The sequence below is a fragment of the Harpia harpyja genome, chromosome 22 (assembly GCF_026419915.1).
Source record: "Harpia harpyja isolate bHarHar1 chromosome 22, bHarHar1 primary haplotype, whole genome shotgun sequence".
NCBI lineage: Eukaryota > Metazoa > Chordata > Aves > Accipitriformes > Accipitridae > Harpia > Harpia harpyja.
The window spans coordinates 5,205,628-5,227,700 of record NC_068961.1 but is presented as its reverse complement, the minus strand read 5'-3'; the positions used below and the strand labels follow the sequence as shown (position 1 = coordinate 5,227,700).

The 22,073-nt window shown below is 37.1% G+C and overlaps 1 protein-coding gene across 1 annotated transcript in view; it reads right to left on the bottom strand.

Annotated features, from left to right (window-relative positions):
* Positions 1-1,556: 1,556 nt before the first annotated feature.
* Positions 1,557-22,073, bottom strand: part of ANOS1 (anosmin 1) — a 149,633-nt gene continuing 129,116 nt past the window's right edge. The window contains exons 10-14 of the mRNA XM_052774008.1: positions 13,744-13,838; positions 11,381-11,552; positions 10,002-10,222; positions 7,128-7,269; positions 1,557-6,432 (exon numbers count right to left, since the gene is read on the bottom strand). Of these exons, the coding sequence (XP_052629968.1) occupies positions 6,374-6,432; positions 7,128-7,269; positions 10,002-10,222; positions 11,381-11,552; positions 13,744-13,838 (689 nt within the window). The 3' untranslated portion in view covers positions 1,557-6,373. The remainder of the gene's footprint in view (positions 6,433-7,127; positions 7,270-10,001; positions 10,223-11,380; positions 11,553-13,743; positions 13,839-22,073) is intronic.

Here is a 22,073-nt window from a genome sequence, read left to right as displayed (position 1 = left end):
CTTGTGAAAAAGACAAGCAAGCTCTATTTGGTGCACAAATGTATTTGCACACAAAGACAAAGGGATATTTGTGTCGTATATTTGCCTAAGTCTTGAAAAATGACAGCCCACTATTTCCAAAGGTGATCTTCCATTGACAAGAAACAGACCTCCTGAATGTAGCTTATTGTTAAGTAACGTGAATAAATCACCATCACAGGTGAGGAACTGGGTACAGAAAGCATTCATCAATTCCTTAGTTTCCGTGCCAGACGGCACTCTCAGTAAATGCTTATAGCAAGGCACGTATTAAATATTCATCTCTGCTCCTGCCAGCACCTTGAGTAGAAGCAGGAAGGCTATTTAAGTATAATCCAAAGGGGACACAGCAATTCGCTTCTGCTGAACCGCATCCCCTCCAAATCTGCAGGGGTCTTGCCCGTTGGCTCTGTTTCAAAGTTTATGTTCTCAGTGTTGTCCCCGCTGATTTCTTTACCCGTACAGGTGCTGCGTTGCCACCGAAGGGCTAACAGGCAGTGTTTTGGCCCAAGGCTTTCCTCAAGGAGGCTGGCATATATCCAGACAACGACAATGCAACGCCTGTAGTAAGCAAACAGAAGTATAGAGGGGTTTTTTTTGGTACTGTAAAAAGTTTTCATTGTATTACATTTCTTATGAAGTGGAATCTTTTGAGCGCATTCTGGTTTTAGATGCACAAAAGCCAAGTTGTAGAGAAGCACGAGCCACAAAACCCAACCCCAAAATGATCAATATATAGCAGATTTGCTTTATTTCACATGATTCACATCATCTGGTCATTGTCTCTTTTAATTCAATGTTGAATAAAACATTTATTTTGAGTTATGGAAAGAAAAAACGAATGGCTCTTTCGAATTACAGTGTATAGAACACTTCAACTATTTATTATAACAATTTACCTATCCATGGTGATATATCATTCTTGTCTGGGTTTACTGAACCATAATGGCAAATATCATCGAAATAGTCCGACTTGCAAAGAAATTTAACTATATGGGTTTTTCTAAATATTATCCATTTATGTAAAAGGAAAACCAAACCCCCAAATTTAAGCAGTTACTCTAATGAGAAAGCAATACCAGGAAATTTTGGAGTTTACGTTCAAGTTAACAAAATCTAAATGCTTATTAGGTAAGTCAAGAGTAAGTCAAAGGCACATCCCTGAACTAAAGATATTGCATCTGAGAATGATAGCACATCTATGATAATTTGAAACAGTTAAATGGTTGTTCTAAGAAAGACAGGTATTTATATTTCTTAAAAATATAAAATTTAAATCATGGGATACTGCCCTTTAAAATAGAAAATACTCCAAATATGGTGTATACATAGATTTCACCACGAGTTTCAGTCATGAAAATCTTGACCCGCAGGATCAGGCCACTGACATAGATCCAGCAACAGTTTAATTATTTTAAGTTAGTATTACAAAGGGTGAACAAATCTTCACTGTGAACTATCCCATTAAAACAAAGAAAGGGATGGCAAGTTCTTGAGTGATTTTTTTACTTCAAGGCTTGCTTTTGAACGTAAAAGACTCAAATGACATCTAAATTTATTTTCAGATTATTTTGATCACTTTCTAAACAAAACAAAATGCTGTAGTAAATGCAGGATAAAATGGTATGACTTGATACACAATGAAATTTAGGTGTAGCAAAGGTACTTGGTGTGACACTGATTTTTCTTAGATAACTCTACTTCTTCAACTTAAGAAAAACAAAACTATAAATTCTGTATGGAGGAGATAATGTAGCAAGATTTTGATGTAGGATAGTTTATTACCTAAACAGTATGTACAAATTCTAAACATGAAAATAGTGAGTAAAAGAAATCAGACTCGTATTTACATTTACATTTTTTTACAAATTGTTTTTACAAGAAGTGTATTTTTTTCTCTAAATAACAGGACAAACACATAAGACCAATCTTTTTGTATTACATACATAAATAAATATTGACTTTAAATGAGTGTTATAGGAACATAATTTCTACAGCCAATTTGGGTAACAGAGAAGCAGTTCTGTTACCTCTACTACAATATAATTAAGTAAAAGGAAAAATTTTATATATAGAGCTCTGTTAATTACTTTGTACCTTACTAATATATTCAGTAGAGGTAATACAGTCGTTACATTTCATGCCCACAACTGAACAATGAGTTTTGGCATGCAAAACCATATATAATCATCAACATCTGCAGGTATTCATTTACATTTTTTAAATAAAGGGTTTTCTTAATTATTTAACACTACATGCAACAGCTTATTAGCATCATATTCCTGGTTACAATGCACAAGTTTGCATAACATTATTTTTAGTAATTGATGTTCACAGGTACTGATCAAAAGGGTAGGAATATACTTGGCACATAGTATAAGAAAATGAATTAATAAATAAGTCAATATCACAACTACATTTACATATACACAAGACAAAAATAAAATTTTTTATGGTGTTGTACACAGAATTTAGAACTGTCGGGGTCCCACACTTGGTTCTATAAGGCCCTGATTTAAGACAGTATTCAAGCAAAGTTTGACATCCATGCTTTTTTCGAGGCGTTACTAAAGCTCATTGTTAACCGCAATGGTTTACTTCCATCCCACTGACTTCTTCTGTGCAAATGGAAGTTTCCTTTTCTGCATACCTTCCTGAATCAGGGCCTGCTTATCTGAAACTCTCCCTGACTCCAGTTGGGAGCGCAGAGATGAAAGTAGTGTGGAATAAATTGACTCAGTATTAAGTTTTCTATACAGTTCTGCTAATACCAATGGTAAAATTCTCATTCACATTAGCAATGAGTATTTCTTTGACTTTGTGTGTGACCATGCCAAACATTAATGTCAATGTTAGCATTGCCACACCATGTCCTCAGCTCTTTCTGAAGCCACTAAGTTGAGGATGTTCAGCATTTCAGAAGTCAAACCTCTTATTTATTGTCTATGTGCTACATTCTTAAGGAATATTCAAGATGATACACATAGATGATACAGCACAAGCTCTGTCTTATTTGAATTCCTCCTGCTCTATAAACAACTCAAAAATGGTCAAAAAGATATATATATGATAAGAACAAACCATTCTCTTTTTAAACAAAAATGACCAATGAACAGCAAAAAAAATCCACTTCTCAAAGCAGTTAGCAAAAATGGCATAATCTTATAATTCTCCTTTAAGAAATAAAGATAAACAAAATGCATCCTGAAGTCAACTGACAAATCCATCAGAATCGTACATAGCAAATAATACATTAGTGTAAAGGTGCAGAGTATCTAAAAACATCCCAATATCTATAATAGCTCTGTATTACACAACTTCATTAGAGAAAATAAATCTTTAACTAGTAAATCAAGTGGTGAACTACAACTGTATTGCTGAATTAAATGTTTAATGTGACTTAGGCTAGTAAATTAGGACAATACCCTGTACAATTCAGCAAACAAGTCTTTACGAATTAGGCACTAACAACTTCAAATCTGTACTGCTAAATTCAAAGAATAATCAGGAAATCACTCATAATTGGGAATTTAACATCCATGCATGAACTTTATTGACCTTGTATTTTTCATTTTTGATCTGGAGGGTGACTTGAAAGGTGAGTTGATAAGCTGATTTATAGAAGGAAAAAAATAACTTACATCTTAGTGGACTCTATATAATACACTTCTTCAATACAATTCTACTTTATCAACTTTTTTTTTTATTTCCAGAATCTGCTTGAAAAGAGAAAACCCCTCCATGTTCTTCAAAAGTACATTGTTACTTTTAAAAGTTGAATGCTTCAAAGAGACTGGCATCAGCAAACAGGAACCGTTTTGATTCATCTCAGAAGAATGAGGCTTCCCCTCAGCAACCAAGACGAAGGGTATGATCACTCAGGGCTGCTAACTTCCAGTTTATCTCCAAGCCAGATTTTGCATCATTATAATAAAGACCGACATCCACGTTCTATGCTTTACCATGTCACTATGAACAAAACTTAATTTCATTAACATTACTCAAGTCACTCCAGATTTGCTCCAGCATAACTAGAATAGACTGTGATTGAAAGGTTTGGACAGAGTTTTTCAGAGAAGCCTGAGGTAATTACTTTCCCTGATCCCACCGACTCCTGCTCTCAGCAAACACCACGGAAATCACTTCTATCCCTACCTACACCCTGCGCAATCTAAATGTCGAAGCAGTGCTGCACACCGGTCTGATTCAAACTGTGTTTTCTTTGTAGAGAATTGTACACACGAAACATTTCCATCCTGACAAAAACCTCTGAGACTCTGGCCTTCTGTCAAAATTGAAAAGAAACCTTTATACTACAGATTTTATGAAGGAGAGTTCATCCCCTTATTTGCTAATGTATTTTGGAAAAGGGGAGATGACAGAAGGGTAGAGGAAGGAATGAAAAGCACCATAGCCTTTAATATTTTTAAAACTACCGTTAAAGGCCCAAACCACACAGCAATAGAAAATGTCTGGAAAAGTTCTTGGTCACTGAGTGCATATCAAAAAAGACAACATGCAAAGTAGAAAGAGAATGGAAAAAACCAGCCCTTTAAAACCAAAAGTAGAAATGTAGAAGAACTGGAATGAGCAAGTAATCAGAAATTACCTCAGTTTCCTTCACCCCCTGTGGTATCAACCCACACGAAAAAAAAGGCTATAAACTTCAGTATAGACAAACTGTATTTGAATATTTTCTGAATGCTCTACTATGATAAACATAACTCTGATCCTCAGTTTCAGGTATGTATTTCTTTTCTTCGTATTTGCTTTTCCACAAAGCAGTTTGTTATCAAGAGTAGGAAAATAGATTTACTACTAATGTCTGAGCTGCTCTCACTGAATATCTCGGGCAAATACGAAGTACAGGTGAGGCTGTAGCATCTGCTGGTAGGAAAAGCGGCCACCTTGTCAAGTTTGACTCCTGAGTGTTTGAGGTACGTTAGCCTCATATGACGATTCAGGGAGAAACAGAAATGGTGCCAAAGAATGCAGGAGCACTTTGAACATCTTGAACATTAGAAGCTGATTATGAGTATTTGTATGGACGTTTATTGGCAGATATTTTCCACCCTCTCGATAATAAATCCAAGCATTTTCTGTTTACTATCGAGGTACGTCTCTCTGTGTGGCAAATTATTCTAGACAGTTTATATTGCACAATAAGGCAATATGAATTCCCTTATGGTTAAAAAGGGCACCCTTCTGCCTAAATTTGAAAAATGCATTCAAATAAACTACAAGCCAATGTTTTCCAGATGCCAGAATATTGTCACATAATTCTTTCTGTAAGCAGAACAGCAGAATAGAGCCAATATATCCATCCTTCTGTTCAAAAGATCCATGGGGAAAAGAAATATGTGCGTCAAAATACAAAGCCAAAAAGTAGCTCTAAGGCTACTTGAATAATAAATGTGCCTCAGAATTTCAGTTTCTAAAATGTTAATGTTAACTATTCAGATTTTTAACTCGAAAAATGGTGTTTCTTTTCAAGATCTTATTATTCCTTGAAATATAATATACCAAAAAATTATAAGTGGGATTTTAAAAGTCATTCTTCCACGACTTGTCAAGTAATTGTATTAACTGCCATTAATTTTCAACAATTCTATTAATTGCCATTTGTTTCTTTACAATGGTACATCTACCCTGTATATTTTTTAGCTATTAACTACATTAATAGAAGACCTACATGCTAAAATGTTACCACTTCAGAACAGATGGGTGATACAAAGGTATCACCCTCCTCCTCTGTGGTGATACTGCAATTATTAAAAACTGACTATTGTAGGGTTTCTGCTACCGGTATTTATTTTACATATGTCCTTATTTCAGACATATGGAGATCTTCTTTAATAGCAAAATACACTAGGCCTTAAACTGGTGACAGGCAGAGCTTTAAGTAAAATAGATCATTTAAACACGCTGATGAGAACATGGTCTCCAGTATTCAAAAGTATGCATACATCACAGGACAACCTTGCAAATATTAACATTGAAGTCACTAAGAGAAAAACTGCATACACTGCACCGTTTCAATCTACTTTAAACATAGAAATACAAAAGCATTATAATGAACACACTTCTGATTTTCTCACAGGTGTTGAGCTGGATGCGATCTTCAGTTTGTTGAATAGTGGTGGTACTGAAATGATACGTGCTCTGTGTTTCATCCTGGTCTTGGTACAAATACAATTCTTCATGGCTAGACTACAGAGAAGTAGGTACAGATCGTACACGATGGTAACTTCCACTGGAAAACTGGGTTCATTGCTCCTGCAGATGTGCCTTTTTCCAGCCTTTATTTGGGAGCTCAGTTTTTCTCTCAGTTATTTGTATAATCATCTCAAACAGTCTAATATTTCTCTGGGGGTGGCTTGTAGTGATGTGGATGATGTTGCTTCAGATGAGGTCCTAAACAAAAAAATAGGAAAATATGCATATATCAAACCCTGAATACGTAATACCAACCTTTATCCATACTAAAAAGGCTTCGTGAGGCCTTCAGCTTATAAGTGAACTGCCTGTGCTGACAACTATTCTATGATTCTATGATTCTATGTTCAGTCCAGACAACTTTCGTGGGACTGTGAACGGAGAAAAAGATTCAAGCAGATGAATCTTGGACTAATTCATTACATTTTTTACTGGGCTTCGCAACACTGAGCTGTAATTTTCAGAAACACATAAAATGTTGGAAACGGCCATCAAGAGGTTTGCACTGCTTTAGAAATACGATCAGGCTCTAGCTGTGCTGGGCTGAATGCACCCAGAAAAATCTAATCTTGAAAGCCAAGGAATCCCAAGCCTAGGCAGCACCTGGAGGACAGACCAAATTTGAATCCCAAGTGCTATAGGCATAAGCCAAAGAGCTGTGGTGGAATGAATGGCAAATGTCAGACCACAGAAACTAAGTGAGAGAAAGACTGCATTTGCTTCCATCATTGCTGATGGACAGTCATGGGGTGGTGGGGGGAACGCAATATTTTCACACATCTTAAGTTTCTGGAATGCTACCGGAACCAATAAAGTCTTGAGCAAACTGTTTATATGTGGAGGACTGAAGTTTTGTAACACGTAACCACATGTCAAAACGGTGTAGTACTTACTGTGGGGTGAAAATAGAGGAAGGTCGGGTGTTCGGAACGATTTTATTGTAGCTGGCCCTTCCCCGCCAGTCGTCAGCACTTGAACTTCCAAGCGGTACAGCATCGATGGCCTCAGATTGGGCACGGTAAGTACATAATGATCCTAAAAATAAATAAATCGCATTAATTCTCAGAGCATCTAAAAATAAAACATGGTTGCTCTACTCACACAAATCACTGGTTTAAACAGGTTCTGTCACTCTCAGCACCCAGAAATTATTTTCTTAGAATTCTGTTAAAAGGATTTAACGTATGCATCACTTTGTTGAGAGGGTTTGTTTTGAATTTTTTGCTTGCCATTCCCCTTGAGCAGACTCTTTTACCATAATGTTATGGTTTCATGTGTAAGAGGTCCAAATTGTTCCTTAGTGTTCTGTAAAATGGATGATGTGCTCATCACTAAAACAACAAAAAAAAGTAACTTCTGAATCATTCTTTTTAATAAACATGTTCATTATATAAACTTGTTTTTATTTGGGATCTGCCTGTGATTTCTACTAATTGGTAAATTAATTAATGGCAGGCCTGAGGCCCCTGCTGCAGCTAGTGAAAGTAAGTGTGGCTACACTGATTTCAGCAGATTTGTCCCAATTACACTCTAAGAATTTGTCTTCTATTCTTAATCCCATTTCTGGCATGACACACTCACTTTTCACTGTTCCATACCTTTTGTGGTCACTTACACCTGTGCAAAATAATTTCAGAGTACGTTCATAAGTGCTCCCAAATGGGAATACATCTGGCTAAAGACTAAAGAGTATTAAGGAATCAAAAGTCCTGATTCATCCTATTCCGAACTGAAAAGGCCCAGTCCCACGAAGCGGCCAGCAAGGCAGTGACACCGGACGGTGCGGGCACGGTCTGCTCCTGCCACCAGCCAGGCTGGGCTGGCCAGAAATTTGCAGGGCAAGTTCTTTTGGCTGGCACTGCAAATTCCCGGCGATGCAGGGAGACCTAAGCAAGCTGTGGGAATAACTGATAATTTGCTGTTGCTGCCAGAGCAGACAGTAAAGGGGAAAGGAGAGAGAGAAAAGGTGGGGGGAAACGTATGGGTTCACTGCCAAATTGGCACGTAGTCTGAGATGGGGCTGCTCTTGATAGACCTTGCTGAAGCTGTTCCACCTCTTATAAAATACTGAATGGGTAGGAGAGAGAGGAGTGTGTACATCACGCTCATACACTCTGCTCATTCAGGCACTCCTCTTGCAGTTGGGACCTATGCGTTTCAGGCCTGGTTGTGTAAATATTAGATTTTTATCAGTCAGAGGCTACCAACAAGAATGAGTGAATGATCCTCACCGTAAAATATCCTACATTCTGGTGGTTTCTGAGAGGTGCGAGATACTGTTTCAACTCAAATCAGAGTTTTCTGCAAGGTAACCGGTTGCCATAAATAGAAAGATACACATAGTGACAGATAATTAAAAAAAAGGAATCTCCAGGCTCTATGGTAGTGAAACCAGGGGAAAAAAAAGATAAAAAATTTAAAAATTAAATAATTACATTATTAAAATAAAATTAAATTACATATATTTCAGACCTAACAGCACCAAAAGCTTAAGAAAAAGGAATAGAAATTCTGAAGAAAACATGCACCTGCTCCTAAGAAAAAAAGATGAAAACCAAAGTGGAAATCAACATCTCACGGTTTGTAACTTTGCTTATTATTGTGCTAAAGTGGCTGCTTGCAGCCGAAGTTCTGCGACTGAGTAACCACTTCAAGGTAACTCTTGCTGAAGAGACCAAGGCTGTATCTGCGCTGTGCTTCTGCTCCGGACTGTCGGTTGAGCTTTGAGTGAATCCGTGCGGATCACACCGAGGCTGCACTAAGCTGTAACAAAACAACCCCGCACACTGCGTGGTAGCTTGCCCCATAGTTTTAGAGCATCTGCGGTCAATTCTGTTGCTCTCCCCCAGAACAACAGGCTTTGAAACACGGGTGCCCTGGCCCTAGGGCAGTCTGCTAGGAATTAGGACAGAATGGTGAGAACCTTGTCTTGGATTTGTGGAAAATGTGCTGAGTGTAAGATGTGTCCAACAAAACATTTTACGCATTCTTTGATGAAACAAACGTGAAAAGATTTTCAGCCTGTTCTGCTCTAGACACAATTGCCTTGATCCATTTCCCTAAGTGAATGGAAAGACTCCCAATGTTGTTAGCAGGCTGGACCAAGGCCAGCTGCTTAAGCCCTTTTGTTGACTTTGGTGGGTCTGGCAGCAGAGTCTGAATGAAGTGCTCTTCACCTGCCTCTGCCAGAGGAGGAACTGAAATAGCAAAGGCCATTTTAAAGCAAATAGGAGGAAGAATTCAAATTGTCAGTTCTCATCCTTTCAATAAACAGTGAAATCTAGTTCTCCTTTAAATTGTTTGTCCATCGGACAATGGTGCGTATTAGCAGAGGGGGAAGTGATTTTTATTTTTCTTAGAGCAATGAGTGACTCAAAGGAAGAGAAATTCTCTTAAATCCATCAATTTGGACACCAAATAGTTAGTAAAACTGTAGTAACTGCCAAGTTGAACAGCCTGATCATCAAAAGAAAATAAAAACTATCTGTTGCCACACAGATGATCTTTTCCTCCCTTCAGGCATTTCTCAGACAATGGTTGTTAATTTGACAATTGTGCTCATTAAAATGTTTGATGTGTCATCAAGAAGAGTAGCTGTGCTTTGTAGCTCCAGCAAGGAGGAAAAATTCAGCACTTCCCGCTCCAACCTGCCTGCAGAGCCAGAGAACGCTATGTGCGGCACCTGCATCGCCACGAAACATTAAAAATAGGCCACGTACGCACACACTTACGAAGCCGTTAGCAAAGGAAAGTAACAACCAACTTACTGCTGGCAGTATCTGCGACTGTGAAATGATGCTGTTGGGTAAGCTGTTCTGCCGGCTTTCTGTGGTTACTTCTGCCCAAGTGACTTGAAACCCTGTCATGGGCTGGTGAAGGTCTGCCTTGGATATCTTCCAGGAAAAATGACCAGTGATGTTACCTTCCTGAACGATGAAAGACGCAGATAGATTCTCGGGTTTGGCCAACACTTTGGGTAGAACCGGCACTATAAATTTGGAAAGCAAAAAGATAAGCTCAACTTTAAGAGATAACGTTCAATAATGTTCATTTAATTCCACAAATCAAGGTCAGACAGAGCTCCCTTTCTGGTGTTACCCACGATCCCGCCAGCTTTCTGGCATCACATTTTCAGTGTTAACTAAATCCTATCTTTGATATATTCCATTGGCATTTTGGGCCAAATTCAAACTTCAGATCAAATGCTGTCAGCTGCAGGTGACAGAAAGGAAAGCCTATGACATGTAAAGATATAAGTAAGTGCCTCGTTCACAGGCAGCCATCCTCCTGCTCCTCTGTGTTTCAGAATACCTGAGCTCTGATTTTCAGCTTCAGCACTACAAGAAAACACACAGGATAGCGCAGAACTCCACGATGCAGGCAAAAAGCAAAATTCATGCTCTAAAACTGTAGTACAAGTTAACGGGGGCACTTTCATTAGGGGAAACATATGCCTGAGTTGCAGTTGCCCAGGAAAGCTGTAATGCTGGAAACTGTCAGGAAGGGTAGTGAGAAAATGGCACCAAAAACTGGTGAGGTGATCCACGGAGGATGGGAGTACCCTTGGGGTGCAAAGCCATGGCTAACCTGCTTCAAGCAGGCGGCTGGACTAGCTGACCCCAGAGGTCCTTTCCAACCAGTATCTCCATAATTCTGCAATTTCCATAACCCTCTAGCTATACCTACCATTGTGGCAACGCTGTAAAAGGTATGAGTGCCTTTATTATTTGAGAGCAAAATTAACCTAAACAACATCAAACTGAAAAAGCAGCTTGCATCACTAGCAAAACATTCAAAAGATGGGTCATGCCAGCATAATTATGTTTACAGTTATCATCCATCATTATAATAAATATAACCGGGAAACTGCTCCTTCTTACAAAAATAAAAACTGCGTAGTAACAAATGTCATCATGTTTATAAACAGCCCACTAAAATTATCACCTAATTGACAAAACAGTAATATACTAGCCAAAATCTATATTGCTCTGAATTTTAGTTGATTTTTCACATAAGCATTAGTCATATTTTTATTCATTCTGAATCTTTCATTTCCCATTTTAAAATTGCTTTTAAAGACTTTTTTTTTCTGGTGATTATAAATCCATTTGAAACTATTTTACTAGTTCTCCAGATCATGCCTTACCTCCTTCAGCAGGACAATTAATGTGCTTGTGGTTTTTTTCTTTAAATGCAGAGCAAGGTGGAGTAACAAAGAAAATACTCTCAGCCTTAAAACGGCCTTTAGATTTGGCAGGCAAAACAGTTACTTTATATTTGCATGAAAATGACAGGTCCTTCAGAATCATGTAGTTTTCCTACAACAAGAAAAACAGAAAGATCACATGCTGCAAATAGACCTCTAGAAAAAAAAAAAAAAAGAAATTGAAAAATAAGGTTGGCAGAAGATGAAAAATTTTCTCCAATAAAGTGTTTTCCTGATATGCTTAACACATGCCAACATGGCTTTTACTCAGAGAACAAAGCAAACATTGCCTATGTCATGATTATTTTCAGTAGTAAAATATATTGGGATGGTATTTGGGTATGTCCTTCAATTCTACACAGTTCCTTCGCCACGCTGCATCAAAGCAACTGGCTTCTAACATTTAGAACAGTCTCTCTGACATGATGGCAGTGGGGGTAGCAATGTGAGGATGTAAATGCTAATCGAATTAAATAAATGTAAGAAAGCTGAGCTAAGCTGCTGTAAATGACAGGCTTCATCTACATTTAACTTTTTAAAAGCCCAGCATGACATTATGGATCCATTTTTTTCCGCTTTAGTACATTAACTACTTCTACCTTCTTATCAGGAAGAAAAGCTCCACAGCTGAACTACTAAGCACAAGTCTCTGTTTAAAGCCAATGACTGGAGAAGAAAACTTTACACAAAATGTAAGTGTCTTGCTAAATTCTTACTGTTGTCTAAAGTGCTTTAGAAAATCCCAGCCTGAAAGCTTTAGCCCAAATCATATATGAGAAAAAAATGTTCGGGTTTTCTTTTTCCAGGAAGTTGTCCAATAATACCTTACTGACTAAGGTCAAAAGTCTTTCACTGCCCTTTAGATCTTTACTTTCCTTCAGAATCACTAATTTCCAGCGTTCTTCTGCATAACTCCCTCTTTTTTCTAATCCAAAATTGGATTAGTCTAACCTTCACTTGGAAGGTCATTTTTGACAGGACATAGACATTGGGCTGCGAATGGACTTGACTCCCCGCCTTCCACCTGCCAGAAGAGTGCTCTAACAGGCTTGACGCCTCCTTAAAGTTGTGACAGGACTATTTTTATTTTTCGTGACAGGGCCTAAATGCTCAACGCTGGAAACGTAAGGCCTTTATCTACCTTGATCTATCATATCCAGCACCAAACCTTTCACAGCATCCACCTTCTTCTGTTTGCTTGTAATTATTTTCTGCCTCAAAAGAAAGTTTCCCAAAGTAGATTGGACCAATTACCATAAGATGATTGAGAGGAAATGAATGAACTAATCCCACAATGCATTTGGGCAGATGTACAAAGAGTCTTTCCTGACCTCTAGTGGAAATAAACTTCTTAAATGTTAACTTTCTCCTAGCTTCAGTGTGCATAACTTGAAATATTGGGACTGATCATAACATAATGTCACAATCATTTTTTTAATCCACCTCTAATATTTGCTTTGCTGACCCCAGGAAGCAGTAAATCTTACAAGCCAACAGCCTCCTGTGTGAGAAATGATGTCTTTTGATTTACTCTACTTTTACACGCCGTTAACTCCACTGAAATGATCCGGTAGTATAGGTCAGGGTAAGAAGGAAAGGTGAATTGTGACTTCTTCCATTCTCCATAACCCACTAAATCAACTGTGATGCACCAACCACATTACTATGTTGTTCAAATAATGTGTCACAGAGACAGATGACACTAGATTGCAAACAAACTGCGTACGAAGAACTGCCACTGCAGTATATATTTGGGCTGACGTGTAGTTACATAGAGCTTTTCTCCTTACCTGATATCTGTCTGACTTCCAGATTTAATGTCTAGTATTTTTCACCTACGGTCTTTTTCTCTTATTCTATTATTCTCCTCAGGGTTGTGAAACCCACCTGCATGTCTAAAAGAAAACCTAGTTTATTAATTACTATTATTACTGTTCAGTATTTGCACTGTGCTAGAGTCCTACAGTACTAATTATAGATAAAGCTCCATGTTCTGTATGCTGTAGAAATATCTAAGTACTTAGCTAAGAAGTTTGTTTGCCTGCTCTTGTTTTCTGAATAAGACCACCACAAAAAAAAAAGATTTTATCCTAGTGTGGATTCTAAAAAAGAAAAAAACCAAAACCCAAACCAGTCCAGATGCATTATTTTTATCTTTTGCTGAAGAGTAACATAAAAAAGAAACACTCTTACTTATCTGCGAAACATGGTGTAAAGCATACTGTGTTATATTACAGAACCATCCTTTCTCTTGCTGTTTAGAAGCTATTCAGAGTCAAGCAGAAGGCTGAACGGAGACTTACATAAGCCAGCTCTGTTACTTTCCCAAGTCCTTTGGTGTCATTGTGTGCACAGGACTCCAGTAACCAGTGGACTTGGAATGGATTCATGCTGATATCTAATTGATACAAAAAGAGAGGAAAAGACATATATTATAATTATCCTTTCACCATTGCAACTTTTCTGGCTTCTCTGGATAAGAATAGAAGGAGTTTTAAGTATGGTAGAGTTGGTAGTTCCTCACTTGTTCCTAGGCATCCTTTAAGAGAATGCAGAAAATATTATACATATACGTAATTTAAGCCTTATATCAGCTAATGGAGATAAATTTAAAAATAGTGAATTGGCATTTTCAGCTATGTAAGTATATACTGCTGACATTTAAAAAAACCCCAAGCATTTAAATTGAGCGTTAAAAAAAAAAAAATCTCAATGCTGCTACTTCTAAACATCCTGCAAATGATGGGAATGACTGTGTCAACTGCCTGTGACTGTTTATATTGTCAGAGCATTACAATACTGCTACCTGCCACTGCTTGAGAAATCTGTGTCTGAAGACATGGTCTGTAAATCCCTGAGCTTTCTCCTTTCAGAATACATCATAAGACCTGTTCAGTATCTGTCCAAATAAAATTCTAGTCTTGACTGTTAGGAGTAATACCGAAGGCTTGTCTTTGCTCCCATTTAAATCAGTGACAAAACTTGCCGCAGTATCAATAGTACAAGCTTTCAACCAATTTCCAGCTCTTCTAGCTTCTTGTCTAAATACTGATTACATAAGGAAGCAAAATAAAGGGCAATAAAGAATTAGACAAAAGAAGAAAATCTCATCAGGTAGTACAAATACATCCTGTCATTTTCCTGGATTTAGTTCTCCTCTGTACTTATACAGGGGATGCAAAATTATGTCTGTTGCTATTAATTAGCTTGGTATGACATAGCCACTAATGCCAAGTGCCTGACTGTGGGTTTCAGGAGGGAAAACAAATATCTCTGACGCCTTAAGGGCTGATCTGGCATTAGACTGCAATGAACAATTTGGAAGCAGAAGGGAAGGATTGTAAAGTAAAGAGAAAATAAGTAGTGTCCGAAACTAGCTCAAATGGTATTCTGGTAAAAAGACTGACTAGAAGCTCCCTGAAATAGATTTTTGCAGCAGCTATCTTTATAAAAACATGTATGCTAACTCGTTGTGTGATTTCTTTGGAAACCCAGCATTTTTTTCAAAAAGAAAACTGTAAATAAATAACTTGCTGCCTTGTGATTGATTGCTCCCTCTCATTTAAAAATAAAGAAAGAAATGGATGTGCTTTCACTTGCCTCTTAGTTGCTGAGCTTTCCCATTTGATGTGCCTATTGGATGAAGACACAAACTCACCGTGCATTTGTAAGTAGGTTTTCATCTCTTCCATTTCACTCAATTATTGCCTATCACCTGCTTGCACCCCTCTCCTGGGACAAAAAAACCACCTAGCTTCTTGGGACCTGAAAATTTTGTGCTGCTATATTTATTAGTCATGCTATATGAATGATGTATACTCTGTGCCAATTAACCACAGTGAATCTGTTATTGATTGTATATTAACTGATAATCACAGCTTATTATTTTAAACTATCTGCATGTAAGGTGGACTGCTCTTTGTAAAGCTACAAATTGGCTATTTTCATTTGTAATAACTTTCACTTGCAATCCATAAATAACTCACTCTCTCTTTGGTAGAGATTATCCAAGCCAATTAAGCCTTGCCATTATCGAGGCATCAAAAACTGGGTAAGACACATACTTCAGGTAGGTCATGGAATATCACTACATGGTGCAACTGGGGAGAGATAAACCCCAAGCATCAAGAACTTACAACAGCTCAGCATCCAGATATATCAGTGTAGAGGTTTACTAAGCCTCTGTTCAGAAATTTAACTAAATAGGTTGTAACGCAAGCTATTTAGTATTTCCAGCTCCTGGCACAGTAGAATTCTGTTTGGATTTTATTGCAGCTCCACCTCCATTCCTTACGTGAGCTTCTGCTCTCAGGCAGTTCTCTTCTTCCTTCCTACTTCTCCTCTCCTGCATTAGCAAACCCTTAGTATCCCATTCCTAAACAGCTGTGGTTTCTGATAACCTCTCTATTTGAGCTAGAAAATCAGAAAGGGGTTAAAAAAATTGTTATTTCACTTCCTATCAACTTGGACTGTAAATGTAGGATGAAGGTTTTTAATAAACATAATCTTACATTTTTTTTTATTTAAACAAAATGAACAAATCAATCTTGTATTTGATAGTGCTCACATCTGGTATTCTGATAACCTATATTGAAAAGACAGGATTTTCTTTCTTTTTAGTGAGTATGTAATTAAAGTTATTTCAAAAAGGTTTTTGCATACATATCTACAAGTACATCGAACTGCTATAAACTGGAATGCACCATGACAGCACCAGCTAAGTTTATCCAAAACTTGTCATTAGAACAGGCCTTTTTGACTTCCCTAAACTTTTGTTTTCAAAACTAAAACTTCTTCAATTCTCATCTCCATCTTTGTGATTGCTGTTATCTAAAAGATTTGAACATAAGCATGTTAATTAGTTTTTGTTAAAAAGAAGAACGTAAAAACAATTGACAACAATAAAAACAATTTTCTCCTTTTAAAAAATCTATCCTGTTAGGGTCTAAAGCCTGAGTAATTTGGGTTGCAAAACTGAAATATAATAGGGAAGTAGCTCCTACTTGAGACAAACTTTTTCAAAAATAGGGAAAGGTGGGACATTTTGTGATTAAATAAAGCTAGAAGCATGAAAAACTCAAAGTGTATGCGCATGCATGAAGTGTGCATATTAAATAAAAAGACTGGTTTAGACATTATCTTTAAATTTTTTAAAAGCAAAAGGAGACAAGACATATGGAATGATCTAAAAAGCCACATAAGAGACTTCAAAAAAAAAAAAAAGATAAAAATATGCATTTGTTTTATGTTTACAGCACATGCAAAAGAAAAGCTTCTCCCAGCCTTCCTTTCAGCAATATACACTCTCCCAGAGAGATTACTACTATAATTTTATTTAGATTTTTGTTTTCAGCTGCCTATTACAAACTCAGTGGTAGGTACTGGACAAGCGATCCAAGCTGCAGGCTAGCTGAACGTCAGCCACTACCACCAAAGCTAATGGGTCTGAATTAAGCCCAGCTGAAAGTTAATACACTGTAACCCACAGCCACATCTTTTTCTGAAAAGTCATTTCAGTAGTTAATATTAACAGAATATCCGGTATCTAATGGGACTGATTTTGGCCAGTTTTATCAGAAAGCCCTTCTATCCCTTCTAGAACAGGTACACAACACTGAAAAGAAACTGCCTTCAGTCTGGTTCCCCGATATTTCAGATGTCACATTTTTTGTATATAGTCAATCTTCTTAATAGTTTGGAGTTTTCTTGATTCTGTACTTTTAATTATAAGTCTTTTTAAAGCTTTATAACTTCATTGTTCTCATGGTTAGCAAGTCTACCATTTAATACTAAAAAGACTGATGCTTGCACAAACAGCAAGCATTCATCTTTCCCAGAACTCAAAATATTTGTATAGAAACACTGAACTTGAAGGACATACTAGAGTGCTAGCACTCATTCCAGCAGCTCTAAGCTTGTGAAATTAGTCAACATAATAATCATTTAAGTAAGAACTCCTTAAAGGACTGTTAGAGCAGACAGCTTATTCAAACAATTACTTTTATTCTCAAGCTTCTTTAAAAATAAAAAAAAATAAAAAGCAAATCAGAAAAATTACTTTAAAAATCCCTGTAAAGTTACTGTCATGGACATGACCTTCAGCTGCTCAAGCTAAAGATTTCTTGATGTTTCAGACAGTTGCACAAAACTAATCCTCCCAAATAAACTAATAGCTAATGGTAATTGTTTTGGCTATGATTTTTAAAGTAAATTTTCTGAAGTATAAAATGAGTTCCTAGCCTTAAGTAAACATTCCTACAGAGACATCACATGAGCATGTTCTTAAAATTCCACATGCTTAGCTGTTTTACTGAACAAGGGTATGCAGCCAACTTTGTTGGACAGAACTCTTAAATCTCTAACTAGAAATGTATTGATCAGCGGATGCTCTAAAGCATGTTGAAAAGATGTCTGTTTTGATTCCCTCCCTCCTATGTTTCACCCAAAAAAGCCTTTAACTCCACATGAGTATCTCCACAAAGCTATTTCTCTATCGATTGTGTTTATGAAGATGTTCTTCGCCAGATTTATCTTCTTTCTACCCCCTCCCCAACCTAAACCCTTCTTCTTAAAATAAATAAATATATTTCAGATTTTTTTGGGGTGGGAAAAGCACATTTATTCTGTATCTTTAAGCTGTAAAAGCAGCTCAAAATGCCATTAACGTCAATGCCAAATACATCTGTTTGCCACTTTGAAGAGTTCAGGTTCATATGGACAATTTAAGCATCTTAGACTGAAAAGTTTTGCTCGAAGTACTGCAACATATCCTAAGCCATCGCTGCGCAACAGTTAATAGGAATACCCTAGGCCCACATTCTACATTTTTGCTATATCTCGTATCTCCCCACAGAATTTGAAGCTCAAGACCCATTCTGAAAAATCACCAACACAATGCCAGGTAACACTGCAACTTTTCCTAGCTGGAATTTCTAGTTTAAATAGTTTTACAGTATATTGAAAAGAAACTAAATATAAAAGTAATCTCTTTTCCTCATCTTTGCCAACATTTTCCACATTTCTGTTCTGTTGTACATTTCCATTACTGCCAGCCATGTGAATAATTTCATCTAATGTGGTTTCTTTTTTTCTACCATGTTACTGCAGACAGCTCCTTTCTTTGCCTCAAATACTTTTTTCTGCTTTATTTTACATTTATTGTTGCAGAAAGGTGCTAACTTGAAGATCATGAGGAACCGAAGTCTGCTTTGTATCTAGAAAACTGGTAGAGCATGGGCAGGAACAGCAGTGAGGTTTGGTCACACAACCCAACACTACCAGTACGCCAACAACCTACTACCACTCCAGGAGACCGGGTAAAGAGATTTAAGAGGTATGTTATGCATTTCTTTGTATTCCTGTGATCCACAGCAAGAAAACTGCAGCAGACTGTTTTGGGAACTGCGGCCAGTTCTGCCACTGGTTTGCTGGAGGTCTTTAGGCAAAGCACTTCATGGCTCCTTCCCTCTGTTCCACCCCTGGCAAGTGGTGATAATGATAACGGTCTCTGCTGTAAAAGTATTTCAGCTCTGTAGTTGTATATTATTCTGTTTGACGGGTGGTTGTTGGATGATGGGTCTCTACAATTTTGTATAAAAATGCTGATTAATGCCAGCTGTGACAGCACTATTATGCAGGCAACCAAATTACAAAAACTTATTAGAAAGAAAAATCAAATGAGATTTGCTGGAAAACAAGATTTCAGGGCAGACTTGTTCAACAACAGCAGCTCAAATTAAGGTTTAATTACAATAAAAATGTCTGGCATCAATAAACACAGTAATGTCAAGCTGATTTCTGTATCATGACAGGATTTGAAGTAATTAACAAGCAGCGTCTGACAGATTTTCCCATTAGAATAAAATATGGTAAAAAAGTAAAGATTATAAAACAAGACATACTTATATGAAAACCTTTACCTGGCAGCATAAAAGTATTAATTTAATATAAATAACAAGCATATGTCAAATGAGTATTTCGGCAAAAAAGGAAATGGTGTTCTGTATTGTTTGTCAAGTTCTCTCAGCAAACTGACTCCTTCCAAAATATATACGTATAATTAATACGCTAACTGTATGTCAAAAGGAGTTGTTATCAAAGTTTGGAAGATAATTAGCCATACGTAAACCTGCTGTCTTCATTCAAACCTTCAAACAGAATGCCATATAATGAGACTGAAATTTCTGTGAAGCTATTCAGTAAGAAAATTACTGAATTTGTTCTGCATGTAGCTAAACCTTTGGATTTATTATATATTGTTAAATCTGATATTTCATACAGCAAATTGTAATGATTATTTGTGACTGGCCACATGCTTTTTGTTTTTCTTCTCATACTGGGGGGTTGATCTTACAAGCTTCTAAGCGCTCTGGCCCTGATTCAACAAAGCACTTAAGCATATGAACAGTCGTGTTGACTTCAATAGTTAAGAGTAGCTAATGGATCAGGCCAGAAAGTTTAGTACCCACCAAGATCAAGACACTAAATGACCATACAAACTGTAGTTAAAAGACAGTCTTGAACATGTCTTTGTTTTAGACTAATAGGAAGAAGGAAATATAGCAAAATTAAGTCATTTCCTTTCTGGATCATGTGTCTTGCAGCATTACTGCGCTAAAAATAGGCTATAGCAAGGGGTAAAGATTTTGTATTTAATATCACAGCACAGGGCAGAATCTGCTCAGGGCACATGAAGTGCATGTTTCAGTATGTACAAGCTTGATCGTTTCTATGGCAAAGTTATAGTATGATTTTGGGGAGCTCTGTATAAATCCTGTGTCAAACAACACACCATCCAGGACAAAAATTATTTATCTCATTGTATTGAATGGTGAAGCTATGCTATGGTGAATGTAAAAGTAACAATGGCAAATGGTGAAATTTATGATGCCTTGCATAAAGAAAAACATGTTATCATCTCTGAAGTTCCTAAAGATGTGTATAAGTCAAAGGCTTCCTAAAGAAATGTTCCTGCTGTATCTTCTCCCAGTATGCAACCCCTGATACACCTTTACAACCGTGGATCTAATAATATAACAGAGCACTGCTTCCAACCCACCGTTCTGGCAGAAGGATGAGCAGCCGTGTTTGCTCTGCAGCATAACCTGCCTGTATTTCCACACCAAGAACTATCATGCAGAGTTGAGATAGAATATAATGAAGTGTCTTCTGCTCTCTCAGGCTTGCATTCATCTGTTTATCAGGCCACCATTCTTCTGCGTGGCGACACAGAGTTCTACAATATGCAAGTTTCCATAAACCCTTTTTCTGCTAAAACTCAGTTGCTGGAGAGGTCCTGAAAAATACGCAGGGAAGGCTTAAATATGGCCCAAATCCAAGTGAATAAATGAAGCAGTGTTATTTACTGCTAGTTGCTTCAGTTTTGAAGACACGATTAGTATAAAGTGATCCACATGGCATTTATTGCATTGTAGTAACAGCATGACTGAAGAACAGTTTGGGAAGGAATACTTCAGTGTACTGCAGAGAAGCAAAACATGATCTCAGTCAGTACCTCATCATAACACTTATTTATTTCCTCACATATTGGCTCACGAGCCATTCTATGCCTCTCTGAATCATGGTGTTTCTTGCCAACATTTGCAATCTGAAGGTAATGATAGGACAAGAAATAATGATAGAATAACAAGTGTTATTTTACTTATAGTAGTTTAGCAAAAGCAAAGTGAGTTATCAGTCTTAGGACACATAGGTAAACACAATTTACCTTCAACTAATGATAAAGTGCTGTATTAATGTGCTAATGCATTGAGAGCCTCTCTGCACTCCTCTTTTCCCTGCAAAAACTATGCTGTCGATGTGTTCTGTCTCAGGCATTTTAGTTAAGTTCTTTTAAAAAAAATGAGGTGAAAATAACTCTTGCTCTCTAGCTGCCTGTGCATTGATTCACCCAGTGGTACAAAAAAAAGAAAAAAATATCCAAAGTGTCAAATGTTTGGTTATGAAATTCATGGTATTCATGACACCTCTGAGAAAAAGAACTTTTTAATAATCACCTATTCAAGCATTATGATTAAACTAAACACCAAACCCCTCAGTTGACATTTAAACTTCATTCAATAAACACTCCCTAACAAGGCAAACTATACTGTTTCCTGCTCTTACATGGAATATAAGCAGTATCGATTAAGTCACAAAGATTTTGTTTCTCACATTATGCCATTTAAAACAAACTTTCTCTCTACAGAACACATTCTTCATATAATACAACTATAAGCCTTTCCAAAAATTATATTAACAATTAGTGTGTAATTTAAAGACAGGCCTGAGCCACAGTATTTGTCTCCATATCTAGACCCAGGAAGCCTCAAGGTTTAAAGATGTTTATATTGAGGGATTTAAGTTTGGGATCATCCCTAAGCCGGATTACCTCTACCCTCACTCCTTTTCCCACACACAGCATCCTATACAAAGTGAGTTCAACAGTATCTCATTCTGGTTTTCTATTACAAGGCAATTCGCCTCTTGTAAGCTCCAAGTCTCACAATAGCTGCTTGTAGCCTCAACAGAAGCCTCCTACATTACGCCCTCATAGCCAGATTTTCAAAGGTATCTAAGCATCAAAAACTGAATTTAATGAAAAAGAAAGAAACCCAAACAAACAAGTCCAAGG